Source organism: Canis lupus, chromosome 11, assembly GCF_011100685.1.
Source record: "Canis lupus familiaris isolate Mischka breed German Shepherd chromosome 11, alternate assembly UU_Cfam_GSD_1.0, whole genome shotgun sequence".
NCBI classification, from domain to species: Eukaryota; Metazoa; Chordata; class Mammalia; order Carnivora; family Canidae; genus Canis; species Canis lupus.
Window position 1 is genome coordinate 25252930 of NC_049232.1, and position 14804 is coordinate 25267733.

General features: G+C 44.4%; 1 protein-coding gene and 1 long non-coding RNA gene across 3 annotated transcripts in view; one reads left to right on the top strand and one right to left on the bottom strand.

The window, feature by feature from the left end:
* Positions 1-14297, bottom strand: part of SPOCK1 (SPARC (osteonectin), cwcv and kazal like domains proteoglycan 1) — a 495339-nt gene extending 481042 nt beyond the window's left edge. For both annotated transcript variants that reach the window (XM_038552240.1, XM_038552239.1), the window contains exon 1: positions 14111-14297. In XM_038552240.1, coding sequence (XP_038408168.1) covers positions 14111-14296 — 186 coding nt within the window. In that variant the 5' untranslated portion in view covers position 14297. The remainder of the gene's footprint in view (positions 1-14110) is intronic.
* Positions 3868-10119, top strand: LOC111097932. Its single transcript, XR_005366712.1, has 5 exons — positions 3868-4024; positions 8148-8180; positions 8656-8792; positions 8964-9133; positions 9540-10119. It is a non-coding gene; the product is annotated as an uncharacterized LOC111097932 (long non-coding RNA).
* Positions 14298-14804: the final 507 nt, after the last annotated feature.

Below are 14804 nucleotides of genomic sequence, written 5' to 3' on the forward strand. Positions count from 1 at the left end.
CCTTTCCTTTCCTTTCCTTTCCTTCCCTTTCCTTTCCTTTCACTTTCCTTTCCCTTTCTCCTTAACGGTCCTTCGTTCTTTACCCCACCTCTCCCCTAAGAAAACTATAGGACAATATCCCTGACGAATATAGATATAGAAATCCTCAACAAAATATTAGAAAACTGAATTCAACAATATATTTTAAAAAATCATTTACCATAATCACATGGGATTTATTCCTGGGTTGCAAGGATGGCTCAATATTCTCAAATCAATCAATACGATACATCACATCAATGTGATCCTTTCTCTTGAAAGGATAAAAAAAACCATATGATCATTTCAGCATATGCAGAAAAAGCATGTGACAAAGTATAGAACCCACTCATGATAAAATCCCTCAACAAAGTAAGCCTAAAAAGAACATAACACAACATAATAACAGCCACATATGAAAAACCCACAGCGAACGTCATACTCTATGGGGGAAAAACTGAGAGCTTTCCCCTAAGGTCAGGAATAAGATAAAGATATCCACTCTCACCACATTTATTCAACACAGTACTGGAAGTCCTGGCCACAACCATCAGATAAGGAAAATAAAATACATCCAAACTGGTATGGGAAAAGTAAAACTTCCACAATTTGCAGAGGACAGGATACTTAGAGACTCCATCCAAAAGCTACTAGAGGCTCCATCAAAAAGCTACTAGATGATAAATGAATTCTTTAAGGTCAGATGATACAAAATCAACATACAGAAATTCAATGCATTTCTATACACTAACAATAAAGTAGCAGAAAGAGAAATTAAGAAAACAATCCCATTTACAACTATACCAAAAATAATATCTAAAAATAAACTTAACCATGGAGGTAAAAGACCTGTACTCTGAAAATTATAGGACACTGATGAAAGAAATTGAAGATGACACAAACAAATAGAAAGATATTCCATGATCCTGTTTTGGGAGAACAAATGCTGTTAAAACGTCCATACTACCAAAAGCAATCTACAGATTTAATGCAATCCCTATCAAAATACTGATAGCATTTTCTTTTTTTAAGATTTTATTTATTTATTCATGAGAGACACAGAAAGAGAGGCAGAGACACAGGCAGAGGGAGAAGCAGGCTCCACGCAGGGAGCCTGATGTGGGACTCAATCCCAGGACCCCAGGATCACGCCCTAAGCGGAAGGCAGATGCTCAACTGCTGAGCCACCCAGTTGTCCCTACTGATAGCATTTTGAACAGAACTAAAACAATCTAAAATTTATACAAGACCACAAGACCCCACAGAGCCAAAGCAAACTTGAAAAACAAAGCCAGAAGTATAATCCTAGATTTCAAAACATACTACAAAACTATACTCATCAAAACAGTACAGTACTGGCACAAAAACAAATACAGAGATCAACAAAACAAAATAAAGAGCCCAGAAATAAACCCATGATTATATAGCCAATTAATCTTCAACAAAGGAGGCAAGAATATGCAATGAGGAAAAGGCTCTTCGATAAATGGTGCTGGGGAAACTGGACAGCTACATGCAAAAGAATGACACTGGACCACTTTCTTACACCATACACAAAATAAACTCAAAATAGATTAAGAACCTAAATATGAGACTTAAAACCATAAAAATTCTACAAAAGAACATAGGCAGTAATTTCTCTGACATTGGCTATAGCAACATTCTTCTAAATATGTCTCCTGAGGCAAGGAAAATAAAAGCAAAAATAAACTATTGGGATTTCATCAAAATAAAAAGCTTCTACACAGCAAAGAAACAATAAACAAAACTAAAAGTCAAACAACTGAATGGAGAAGATATTTGCAAATGACATATCAAATACACAATATCTAATATAAAGAATTTTAACAACTCAACACAAATAATCCAATTTTTAAAAATGAGCAGACACAAACTGACGCCTCTCCAACGAAGTCATATATATGGTCAACAGACATATGAAAAGATGGTCAACAGCACTCATCATCAGGGAAATGCAAATCAAAACCACAATGAGATATCACCTCACACGGGACAGAAGTGCAAAAATCAGAAACACAAGAAACAAATGGTTGTGATGATCCGGGGACAAAAGGAACCCTCATGCACAATTAGTGGCAATGCACACCGGCAGCCACTGTAGGAAACAGTATGATGTCCCTCAAAAAATTAAAAATAGAATTACCATATGATTCAGTAATTCCACTACTATTTACCCAAAGAATGCAAAAACTCTAATTCAAAAAGATATATGCACATCCACATTTATTGCAGGATTGACAATAGCCAAATTATGGAGGAAAACCAAGTGTCCATTAGCAGATGAATGAATAAAGAGGATGCAGTGTATACACACACACATGCACATAAAGTCAATGGAATATTACTCAGGCATAAAAAAGAAAAATATCTTGCCAACGGCAACAAGGATGGATCAATAGGGTATAAGGCTAAGTGACATAAATCAGCCAGAGGGGATCCCTGGGTGGCGCAGCGGTTTGGCGCCTGCCTTTGGCCCAGGGCGCGATCCTGGAGACCCGGGATCGAATCCCACATCGGGCTCCCGGTGCATGGAGCCTGCTTCTCCCTCTGCCTGTGTCTCTGCCTCTCTCTCTCTCTGTGACTATCATGAATAAATAAATAAAATCTTTAAAAAAAAAAAAAAAAAAAAAATAAATCAGCCAGAGAAAGACAAACGCAATATGATTTTCATTCATATATGGAATTTAAGAAACAAACAAGCAAGAAAGAGACAAAACAAAAACAGACTCTTTTTTTAAGATTTTATTTATTTATTCATGAGAGACACAGAGAGAGAGGCAGAGACACAGGCAGAGGGAGAAGCAGGCTCTATGCAGGGAGCCTGACGTGGGACTCGATCCCAGGTCTCCAGGATCACACACTGGGCTGAAGGCGGCGCTAAACTGCTGAGCCCCCAGGCTGGCCAAAAACAGACTCTTAATTAGGAGAACAAAGATGGTGACTAGAGGGGATGTGGGAGGGGGAGATGGGGATGAAGAGTACATTTACCTTGAGGAGTACCAAGTAAAATGTATACAGGTGTTGAATCACTATATTGTATACCTAAAGCTAGTATGACACTCTGTGTTAACTATATTGGAATTAGAATTAAAAAAAAATAAAGACAAAATATAGAACTGGTAAATAAATTGTGGAATATTCACACAGCAATGAGAAAGAACAAAGAACAGCAACACACAACAATCTATCATAAATTTGATGTTCAGCAAAAGAAGCCAGGTAAAAAAAGACATCCTTACAATTCTGTTATAAAAGTATAAAAGCAGACAAAACTAATCTACAGTCTTAGAAGTCAGGAGGGTTCTTGCTTGGGATGGGGACAGGCAGGGACAGCAAGCGACTTCTCAGATGCTAATAAGATTCTGTCTCTTGATCCAGTTGATGGTTGTACAGGTGTGTGCACTTTAGGGAAGTACACCAAGAGGCAATATATTTATGATTGGCACCCTTTGCTCTATATATGTTATACTCCAATGACACATATTCCTTACCAATCCAGACCTTGATCTAAAGGACAGACGAAGCTAAATACCAAGCTTCAGCATTCATACACACCGGGCCCTGTCTCATCTAAATGCTCCATCTCGACTGCACAGACCAACACCTCTCTGTTGGTAGCACCTGGGTCCCTAAACTTATGCAGAACATCAGAAGCACCCCATGTGCAGATATTTGTAAGAGTTGAGGTAATCTCAAGCGACCTGACTCCCAGACAGATTAAGAGATGAAGGCTTACGCTTCCTCCCCATAGAGACATGACTGAGGTCACAATGTCTCTGGACGTCCAGTTTGTCAGGACTGCTCTGGGTCCTTTGTAGACCAGGGCTCTTCCCTCAAAAGGTTCCCAACTGATGAGCACCGCTTCTTCTTCACTTTATCTCAGACAAGCAGTCCACAGACTCCAGAGGACAGGAATCAGCTCTGTTTTGCTTCCTGCTACACTCTAAATGGTCAGCACTGTGCCTGGTACACAGCAGCCTGGCCAGTAAGTATCTGTGGTGGGAATGTATGAATATGTGAACAAATGGAACTACTGAATCTGTGTACCCGGATGTGATTACTAGAAAGGTGAGATGTAGGCCAAGGATGAAAATGGAAAGAAACAAAAACAGAGTTACTTTTAAAAACATATGCAAAGGTCTTTCTGAGGTAGAAAGAAATTTTTAAACCATCTACCTTATCATATAAAGAAAAATCACAAAATTTATCTCACACTACCAAAAATGGCAGTATATTATCTTTACTATAGATAACACTTTTATGCTCTCCTTCACTTATTCAACTAGTCTGGTCAAAGGTTGAAGACCAGATCCAGAGTCAAAGCAAGACTAGCTGTTTCAGATGGGAAACAATGCCTTAGCCTAATGAAAGTTCTGGACACCACCCAGCCTACCAAGCCCACCAAAGTCACAAAGCAATTAGCATATCCAATGAGCATAAAAAGACATGGAAACTACCCAACCATCCCTTAACAACTGGGCTATGGAAAGACTCCAAACAGCCACACAAATATGTTCAGTTATTATCTATTAACTATAATCTCCCTCTTGGCAATGGTTTTATCAACTTAAGGTACCATTAATTAGAAGAAATTCAGCAACATGGGGTAAAGCGAAGTTTAAGACTTCGTTCAGTGGGCAAAGGGAATGGCTTCAGAACAAGGACTGCCACCATGTCTCGATGATCCTTAAAAATTCCTTATTACACACTCTTAGCACCACTTCAACACCCATTTCTCTGTAAACTAAAGCCAATGTCAGAGTCAACTTCCTTCAGTTCATTTGTGCAGAGAACATATCAATTCTGCTGGAGAAGATGCAAAGGTCACCCAGAGTGGGCTGGGTTCAGGCCCCTGCAGAGACATGAAGATGTGTTGAGATGACCCCCTAGGACTTTATCACATAGAAGGCTCCACATCAATTTCACTGCACTCATGTGCACAAGTGTCCCTAGAAGCCAGTCAAGAGTCATATGTTATTCTGCCTCAGGAGCACTTTGAAATACTGGCTGCCACTAAGGCTAGGCAGAAACACACAGTGGAAATCAAGATCTTTCTTAATTTTTTTTAAAGATTGTATTTATTTATTCACGAAAGACATAGAGGCAGAGACACAGGCAGAGGGAGGAGCAGGCTCCACGCAGGGAACCTGACGTGGGACTTGATCCTGGGTCTCCAGGATCACGCCCTGAGCCAAAGGCAGATGCTCAACCGCTGAGCCCCCCACGCATCCCAAGATCTTTCTTTCTACTGGTATCAATGGTAGCCCTACCGCTCAAAGGGGAAGACACTGCACCCATAATAATTTTCTACTACATAAAATGCTCATTTTGTCTAAAATGTTACTATTCATTGGATCGTATTGTGTTGGCTATTTAGGATGAATAATAATTCTCCAGGATTTTTCTGGAAATACAGTCTGAAAATTACCTGCATCATGATTTTCAAGACTGCTTATTTAAAATGCAGCTTCCTGGGTGTCACCTTTGACCTACTGAAGCCTCAGGATTCTGGACTCCGGACTCTGAGATCTACAGTTTAAACAAGCCCCCTAGTGATGTTTCAAGATGTGGAAGCCATGAGTATGAAAACCACTGCTCTAGCACTTCACTCTGGGCATTTTCTCTTTTTGCCTTGGCCTGGCAGGCTTATACTCACTGCATATTTGCTTTCTGTTTTATCTGTGTGTAGCCTGCTTGGAACACCTGTGCTGAGTTCTGCTTCCCTGCTCCAATCATGGGCACTGACGGACTTTGCATAAATGCCTGCTCACCCAGCACAGAATTATGCAGGGGAACATTGATGGTGCCCTCCTTAGTGCAACACGTTGCAGATCACACAAGAAGAGTTTGCAAATTATTACAAATAGTTGTATAATACGTCCTTCCTTCCTCCTCTCCCCAGTATGCCAAACTTTTAAAAAATTTCATTTCAAAAGATCAAGGGAGAGAGTCTCCTGAGGGACATACTTACATAGCACCCTAAGAAAAGCAGCGCAATCAAGTTACCGTGGACTTTAGCAGAACCCTTCCAGAACAATCTCCAGTAACTCACATCACTCATTTTTCAATCCACCTTTCCTCCTTCTGAAAAAGAAACTGTTATCCTCATGTCTGTGATAGGGACACTGGGAGGACCCAGACGCAGGGGCTATGAAATGCCCCACACTACTCATCACTCCAACATGGCACTGAAGGAAGTGCATGCATATCCATCTCTCCCCCTTGAGGGTGGTAATCTTGGTTCTCATCTTTAGTCTCTAAGCCTAGCACCCAGGTGGTTCTCAGCAGTGATGGCAGGGGAAGGGAATGGGGAGGAGAGCAAGAAGCAGACCATTTAAACTACTCTCATTTTTGAAATAAATACTTCACCAGTCATCACTCCATCCACAAACTCTATGGTACCTTTCTTTCTAAAGAGCAGTGGGAATTGCAGGAGCTCTACAGCCCAGGACACTGGACTACAGAGGGAAGGAGCTCATGGGCCACAGACTCTGGAGGAGGAAGGACTTTCTGGAAGGGAGAGACAAAGCCAGGGATGATATTTCACAACAGAGACACCTGCTGATACCAGCAGGGGAGGGGGTACAAAAGAACAGGCCATCTTTCCACATATCTGGCCCATCTGCGTACCTCACTTGTCACAGGTGACTCATTTCCCTGCCCCCCAAATATGTGTTAAACTGCAAATGAGCAAAGTATGCTTTTTAAATGAACTAGGAAAGAGCTTGCTGCTTAACCAAATCTTAGGGCAAACATGTTATGGACACACCTCAGGGTCCTTTCCACTTCAAGACCTTTAGACTTGCTCTTTGCTAGCTGGAACATAACCACCTCCTTCTCCTCGCCTAGCTCACTCCCATCATTCAGTATCTATCAGCTCTGATGACTTTCTCAGGAAGGCATTTCCTGACCACAAGAGTCATTTAGCCCCTTCCCCTCACCTTTACAGTCTCAAGGCTTCTGTACCTCTACCTTCTAGCACTTTTGTCTACTGTAGCTAAATGATTATTTTGTTATTGTTTATCTGTTTGCCATACTAGATGGTAAACTCCAGGAGGGTAAAAACCATGTCTGTCTTACTCATTCATTCATTCATTCATTCATTCATTCATTCATTCATTCATCACTGTGCTGGGTTTAATGGTAAAGGCCTGGGAACACCAGGATCTATACCACAGTGTATCCTGAAAAGGGTTACAAGGTTGTAAGGTTCCAGCTTAGAGACAGAGATTAGACACCCCCACACACACCAAAAATGTTTTGCAGTATGCGTATGATGTAGAATTTCCACCTACCAAAAACTGTAAAAGCACACATGTCTGTAATTCTCCTATAGGCTTTCTTTCCCAGGGTTACATCAAGAGGTGTGCTTAGGAAAAAATTCAAGTCAATACACACCACCTACTCTGTGTCAAGTATGATAAGACTCGAGCACTTACTTCAGGAAGCATCCAATGATTTAAAAAGCTAAAATATAAATATATACAACTATAAATTGAGGAATAATATATAAAGTATCATAGTTAATATTTTAAAAAATAGCCTCTACCTGTTGAGCATTTATTACATCAGACATTTGCTAAGAGCTTCACAGGCATTAGCCAGTTTACTCCTCATGCCAACCCTGTAAGGCTGGTTACCATGGAAATCCATGTCCCCTTAAGGAGCCACCCCTCAGCCCTCCCTTCCACCATGTGATTCAATGGCGCCCCCACCACCACCTTAGCCCCAGGTCCCAGGCCTGGACAATCAGCATATTCTACCCAATTGTCCAGAGTGATTTACTGGGGATGGGTATATAAAATGGGTAAATCTGACAAGTCTCAATTCTGGGAATTTTGTTGGTACTACTGAGATATAAAAACTTTATGATGATATAAATCTGTGCTTGCCATGAGCCCACCACATGGAATTAATGAGCCTGGGAGCAAAACCAACATAGGGGAAAGAAAGCCCAAAGATGGGGAGGCAGGGGGAGAAGAGTGACGAGCATACACATCCAAGTCCTATGATGTAACCTGAGTGTCTGGATCCAACCTTACCTAACGTTATAGCTCACCAGTAGAATCTTCAGTTACAAAGTAAGTAAATTTTCTTTCTCATTTCAGCCAGTTTGAACTGGATTTCCGGAGTCCTCACCAGTAAGTGTGTTACTATCCCCACTTAACAAATGAAACATCAGGGATTCAGAGAGGACAAACAATCTGATTATCTTAACTTTAATTAACTAAGGCTTTGGGAGGTCACCTGGTAGTAAGCATTCAGACCAGAAACCTGCAAGAGTCAGCCTGCTCAAATGCCAGGGGCATATTTTTTCCCTCCATCCACCAAGGCCAAGGTAGACACATGCAAGTCACCTTACTATGGTCATTTTTCTGCATGGTGGGTTCATTTCTTGTTTACCTTTACAGTGAACAGGTGGTCCTCTGGGGTCCCAGCTTTACCCAAGGGTCTGTTAAATTCTCCATTCTGGGCACTCTCTTCTTTCTTAGAAGTACACAAAAATGGTGCATCTTAAAAGTAAAGGCATCTTCTATTAGATGAAATAGGGTAAGAAAACACTTGTAACCTTGGACAAATTATTTAATCCCTCACAGGAAATTATTTTGTTTGTAGTTATCTCTTCTGGGGAGGTGAGATCCACTGTGATCCTAGGCCTGAGGAATTTCCTGAGGAACATTTATGATCACCTCAACAGAAGAAAGGTGTTCAAGTTCAGACACTGGGTGTGCTTGGTCTGAAACACATATTAGGTAAACCAGATATGATTTATTATATTTAATTACTAATATTACTTTCTTTCTCCAAGAAAGATAAAATAGTTGAGCAATGATTAGGTCCCACTCCTCTAGGGGAGTAGTACAGGCCCCATGATCCATTGGGAACCTCTTCTTGCTTTTGAAAATAATATCATCATCATATAGGACAGAACTTATCCTCTCAGCAATCCAGCTCAACAGACATTCTCGAAGGCAGAACTGGTGGAGGACCAGGAGAGGAAGGGGAACTCAGCCTTGGAAGGTCACCTGGGGCAAGAAGCTCTACTATCCTTGCCAGCAGGAACTAGGGTTTCTCTGGCAAGGATAAATTGGAGGTAAGGACAGAAAACACAAGAATTGTCTCAGGCCTACTGACTCCCCAACTGTCTCTTTACAATGATTCCTGTGAAATAATTATTTCTATCAGTGGTCATTTAGTACAGGGGATTTAAGATAGTGGGTTCATTAGAGAGAGTCAGGATCACAAACTCATTTAAGTCTCCTTGAACTTGTTTAATCAAAATGATTTTCTGCTACTCTTTATTACAAGCCTAGTTTCTGTGGTGACAGATTAATGACTGATCCACTAAGCCATACCACCTCTCTTGTCACCAACTCTACCGACTGAGCCAGCCACTATTCCATCAATAAGCTCCATTTGCCCTTGAAACTCATTACAGTTGAGATGTTAAGATCAAATAAGCAGATGAGATGCTCACTGGCACCCTGGTTCTGCTACAGAGACCACCAAATCCCACAGAGTGAACACCAAAAGGAAAAAGAATGCAAGCTGGTCCTTGTGGTCTCATTAGAATTACAAACTCAGGTCACTCTGGAGTAAGATAAATGCCAGCCAAGGCAACATTTCTGATTCTTCAGGCCTGCTCAAGGTAATTATCCCAGAGCTAAATGTCAAGTCTAGTTTCATGTGTGCAAAAGAAAGAAAATGTCATGTTTGGTGTAAGCAACAATATTATTTTAATCAAATCAGAAGCTCATTATTAGCAGAAGATAAGCCCTGGTGTGACCCCTACAGTAAGCTGTATCTACCTGGCTTTCATTCCACTTTGTCTCAAACTAAGATTCTTCACTGATTGCCCTCAGACATCAAGTAGGAAAGACTTAACAGTGTCATATCGAAGGAGCCTCATACCCTAAATCCACTCCACTCTTGATTGACTGCAGTGCACAGCAAGAATCTGGAATCAGACTGCCTGGGTCTCCTCCACAGCCCAACTCTGTAACCTGGGGCAAGAGCCTTAACCTCCCAGTATGTAGTTGATAATAACAGTACTTCTCTCCTGAGATGGTTATGAACATTAAATGAGATAATACATGTAAAGTGCCTTAAACAATGTGCTTGGTTAATTTTAGGTATTATCTATTTCTGCAATGTTTTAATTTTTTAATTATAACCAGAATGTATGAACATTATAAGAAAAAACTTATTAAAAAAAAAGAAATGCACGAAAGCCTAAGTTAAAGGATTTCCTCCAGTAGACAAGAGATTACTGAGAGAAGAGAGATTATTTATCTTGTGCACCCTTATAGCCCACTGCCTCGCACACACTAGACAGTAAGGTGTTGGAATGAATGTGCAAATGAATGTAAGAATGAACAGAGGAACATGTCATTAGAGGAATGACTATGGAAAGCAAAGTCACACTGAGGAAAAATCCAGAGAATGACTGTAGGATCCTTCTATCTCAAACCACAGAGAAGTTGAATGTGTGACAAGAGAAAGCCAGAAATTATTGTACAACTCAATACAAACATCTACCTTCTTCATCTTCTCCTTCTCAGTACTGTATTTGTGCAAAAATCTTGATCTCCATCTGACCAAAAATGCTCATCTTTGTAAAAGGATGATGGCCAAACTAACAGACCACCAATACAGTTAGATGCAAACATCTCCTAACATCTCAACGTTGTTCTGTTTCTCACGGATGCATCACTCCAGGGAACAAACCATGGAGCAGTTCTGAAAATTTTGTTTCTGTAAAGGAGATCGTTATTATATGTGTACCTAGAGCGATAGGACTGCCTCAAAGTGATAAGTAGTGGCTCTCAGGTCACCACTGGCAATGTCACAGCTCACTCAGTGCAGGGGAGCATGGAGCACACAGCCAGCCATCATTTCCATTTCAAAGTGATCCCAATAACAACAACCAAAGGGTATCATCAACTTTCTAAAAGGAGCCTTTAGTTTTTAGTTTCACAAGATCAAAAATCACTTGTAAATCTTTCTCCCCCAAGTGCCTAAGTGGCTCAGTTGGTTAAGCAATCAACTCTTGGTTTCAGCTCAGATCATGATCCTGGGGTTGGAGATCAAGCCCCCCCTCAGGCTCTGTGCTCAACGAGACTCTGCTTGGGATTCTCTCTCTCTCCCTTCTCCCTCTCCTCCCTGACTACCCTACCACTCTCTCTATTACTTGTTAAAATAAATAAATCTTAAAAAAAATACAAATTAAAAAATCTCTCCTCCCTGAGTGCAATAAAGTAACAAGCCAGGAGAAAGGCAGCAAGATTTCTCCACAATGACTTTCAAATATTGACAAGCATCATAACAGTAATCTCAGGACACAGTCTCAGTGTGTCCATGAGACTCTTCAACAAAGAGTTGAGCAAGCGGTTCCAGTACTTGTCCCGGTCGTACTGGGAGACGGTGCTCAGCCACTGGTCACCAAGATAAAGAGTTGAAGAGTCTCTTCAACAAAAACACAAAAAGAGTTTGTGTCTCTTCAACAAAACAACTAAAACACTAGCAGAGAAGCTAAACTTTGTCAACCTTAAGCAAGACTTGACTCAGTGCAAACAATCAGGCTGACTGAGCAACTGCCCCATTAGCTGGAGCTGTGTCCACTGTCAACTGAACGTCTGGTTTTTAGAGCAAGCAACCTTTTATTGCCTAGTCCCAGGGGACAGAGGTTTTGCCGTTACTCCAAATAAATGACCCAACGAAGATGCCTGATGCTGGAGTAAAAGAGCATTTAGTTTGAGTTTCACAACTTTGAAGAGGTTAATAGCCTTCTGTCTGGGCCGCGGCTGGTATCACAAGACCCCATAAAGCATATAAAATGGTTCATGATAAAACACTGAGATTTTTAACATTTTTAGATGTTTTTAATGGTATGCTGGATTAAATTATCATTTTTTAAAAAGATTTTATTTATTCATGAGACACAGAGAGAGAGGCAGAGACATAGGCAGAGGGAGAAGCAGGTTCCCTGCAGGGAGCTTGATGCAGGACTCAAGCCTGGATCCCAGGATCATGACCGGAGCCAAAGGCAGATGCTCAACCACTGAGCCACCCAGGTGCCCCTAAATTATCATTTTTAAAAGCATATATGCTGGTAAAAATACTAATTTAACACCTAAAATTCTCCAGAAATGAAAAAGTAGTGTGTCTGAATATAGAAGCATTTCTCTTTTTATTAAGCTTCAGATATTTTTACAACATTTAAGGCAGTATTCCCTAAACATAATAAGAATGACCAAGAACGTTTATTTAAAATATAGTTTTCCAGCAGTCACTCCAGAAATATGGAATCAGGCTCTCCAGAAGAGGAGTCTGGGTGCTAAAATTTAACAAACACCCCAGGTAAGCTTCATGATCAGTGAGGCCAACATGGTTAGTGTCAGGACAACACTGACCCAAGGATTTAAAAAAAAAAAAAAAAAAAAGTCACCATTTGCAAGCAAGATGAAAGAGAAAAGCTCAACTTTAAAAAATTTAAAGCTTAATAAAAAATAAGAATAATGTCTTGCTTGTGATATACCAAGACTAGAAACCCTCGAGCAGATACAAAAGCACAGGAAACCTTTCCACGCCCCGGTGGCCAACCAGCATGACTACTTCACTCCGACCTAGCTGCCACTCTAACCCAGGCATCCACAAAGGTGTCCCTTCTCTCTACCTGGCTCAAACCTTCTAGCAGGGTTAAGCATCTTCTTTGTCCCTCCATTCCATCAGAAATGTAATAAATTTTAAAAAGCAAAATGATTTCTACCCTACTGAGTCCATGAATGGATGCTTCTTTGGGGGCACCTTTGGGGCAGTTTGTCATCTCTCTCAGCCTCAGGCAAATAAGGTCATCACAGGATTCCTCCAAACTGAACAGAAAGAGGATGCAAGCCGGTTAACGGAGCAGGTCAGGGAGAGAGGGGGTGTGGAGGTGTGCCAGGGATCTCATGGCTGGGGGACTCAAAGAGGAAGTCTGCTGCCTAAGTAAAGCTCAAAATAACTGAAAGTTCATTGAAAGTGTTTGAAAGCACCTTTCTAGGAGAAGCCGCCCACACTCAACTTGAGAGAGGAGGAAGAGGGAGAGAGAGAAGAGGGATAAGCCCTCACTTGAGGCTGCAGGCATGCCTGCCGCCCAGGATGGGACCTGGAGAGGTGCTCTTTACAAAGTACAAGAAAATAACTGGGTTCACTGGGCCTCCTCAAACTCCCCCCACAAGGGTTTGGAGAGACCCGAAATGGGGCTAAGACCAATCCAGGAAAGGCTGGGTGCCTCCCACACGCCTCTCACCTAAAGAGCCCTATGACAGGTACAGGGATCCAAGGGCAGGAATTCCTAACTCTAAGCATCAGACCAGTTTCTCTCCCAGTGCCTCCCCCCGCCCACGCGCAGGGCCCCGCCACCCCCACCCCCACCCGGGAGGGCCTTTGAAAGAGCTGTCAGCAGCTCCCGGAGCACCCGAGGGGTTGCCATCTGCTGGAAACGCGGCGCCAGGTGCTCCTCGCCCTGCCTCCTCCGGGACCAACCTGGGGAGCAGCGGCCAGCCTTGGGGCAGGCACAGGCAGCGGACGTGCCCCGGGGGAGCGAGCCCGGCCGCCCAGGCGCTCATCAGCACAGGGGCCAGGTCCCTGAGTGGCTGCTCCCTCTCCCAAGCGCCAGGTCCAGGCCAGCAGCCCCCATCCACGCCGTGCAGGCTGCAGCGGCCCGCGGCCGGCCCGCGTCTCTCTGACAGTCGGCGGGACTTGGCCCCACACCACACCTAGGGTCCGCAGCGCGGGTTCTCGGCGCAGCCTAGACGCGGCCCAACCTCGGCGGCCCCGGGAAGGGGGAAGGTAACCTTGGGGTCCCCGCCAGGCGAGCGTCCCGGCGGCCCCACCCCGGCACCCCGGCGCTGCCAGAACACCCCGGACCCGGGTCACGGCGGAGAGCGCCACGCTTCCAAGTTGTCTTCAAAGTTCCTGCCTGGCGCGAGGCAGCAACAAGCTGCGGCGGGAGGGGGAGGTCCGCGCCCCCGCCCCCGCCCCCGCCCCCCCCCCGCCCCCCGCCGGGCCCGGCCGCAGCGGTACTCACGTCTCGAAAGCGGTTCCAGTACTTGTCCCGGTCGTACTGGGAGACGGTGCTCAGCCACTGGTCATTGTCTAGGAAATTGCCGTTGTTGGGGCCCGCGCCCCCCGCCGGCGCGTCCAGGTGCCGGCTCTCCACCTGCAGGAAGCACCACGCCGCGGCCGCCGCCGCCAGCACCGCGATCGCGGGCATCTGTGGGCAGGGGGCGGGGGGGGGGTGAGGCGGGAGGGCAGGGCCGGGGGTCCCCTCCCCGCGGTGCCCCGGGGTCTCGGCGCCTCCGCCTCCCGCGCGGCCGTGGGGGCCGGGGATCTCACCCCGCACCCCTGGGGCGCCTGCCGCGGATGCCGAGGCCCCGGGACCCCTCTCACGATGGGAGGGGGCTTAGTTACCCACGAAGAGGCTGCGTCACAGATCAGGGGCTGCCACCAAACTACAGAGGACCCCTGTCGCCGATTCTCGGGGCGCCCCGCAGACCGCCACTCTGAGACCAGGGCTCCCAGCACCCCCCCAAGAAACCGGGGGCCCTGGATGGGCAAGCCGCACTCCCAGAGAGGCGCCTGGAGCTCCGGGCGCGGAGCAGGAGGGCAGGGCTCCGGGCCGCAGCCGAGGCTCCGGGCGAGCGGGGTGCGGGGAGGAGGACCCGAGGGGGCCCCCTTCTCCGGCCCTGCCGCCTCGGCGAGGGGGGCGCGCGGAGACACCC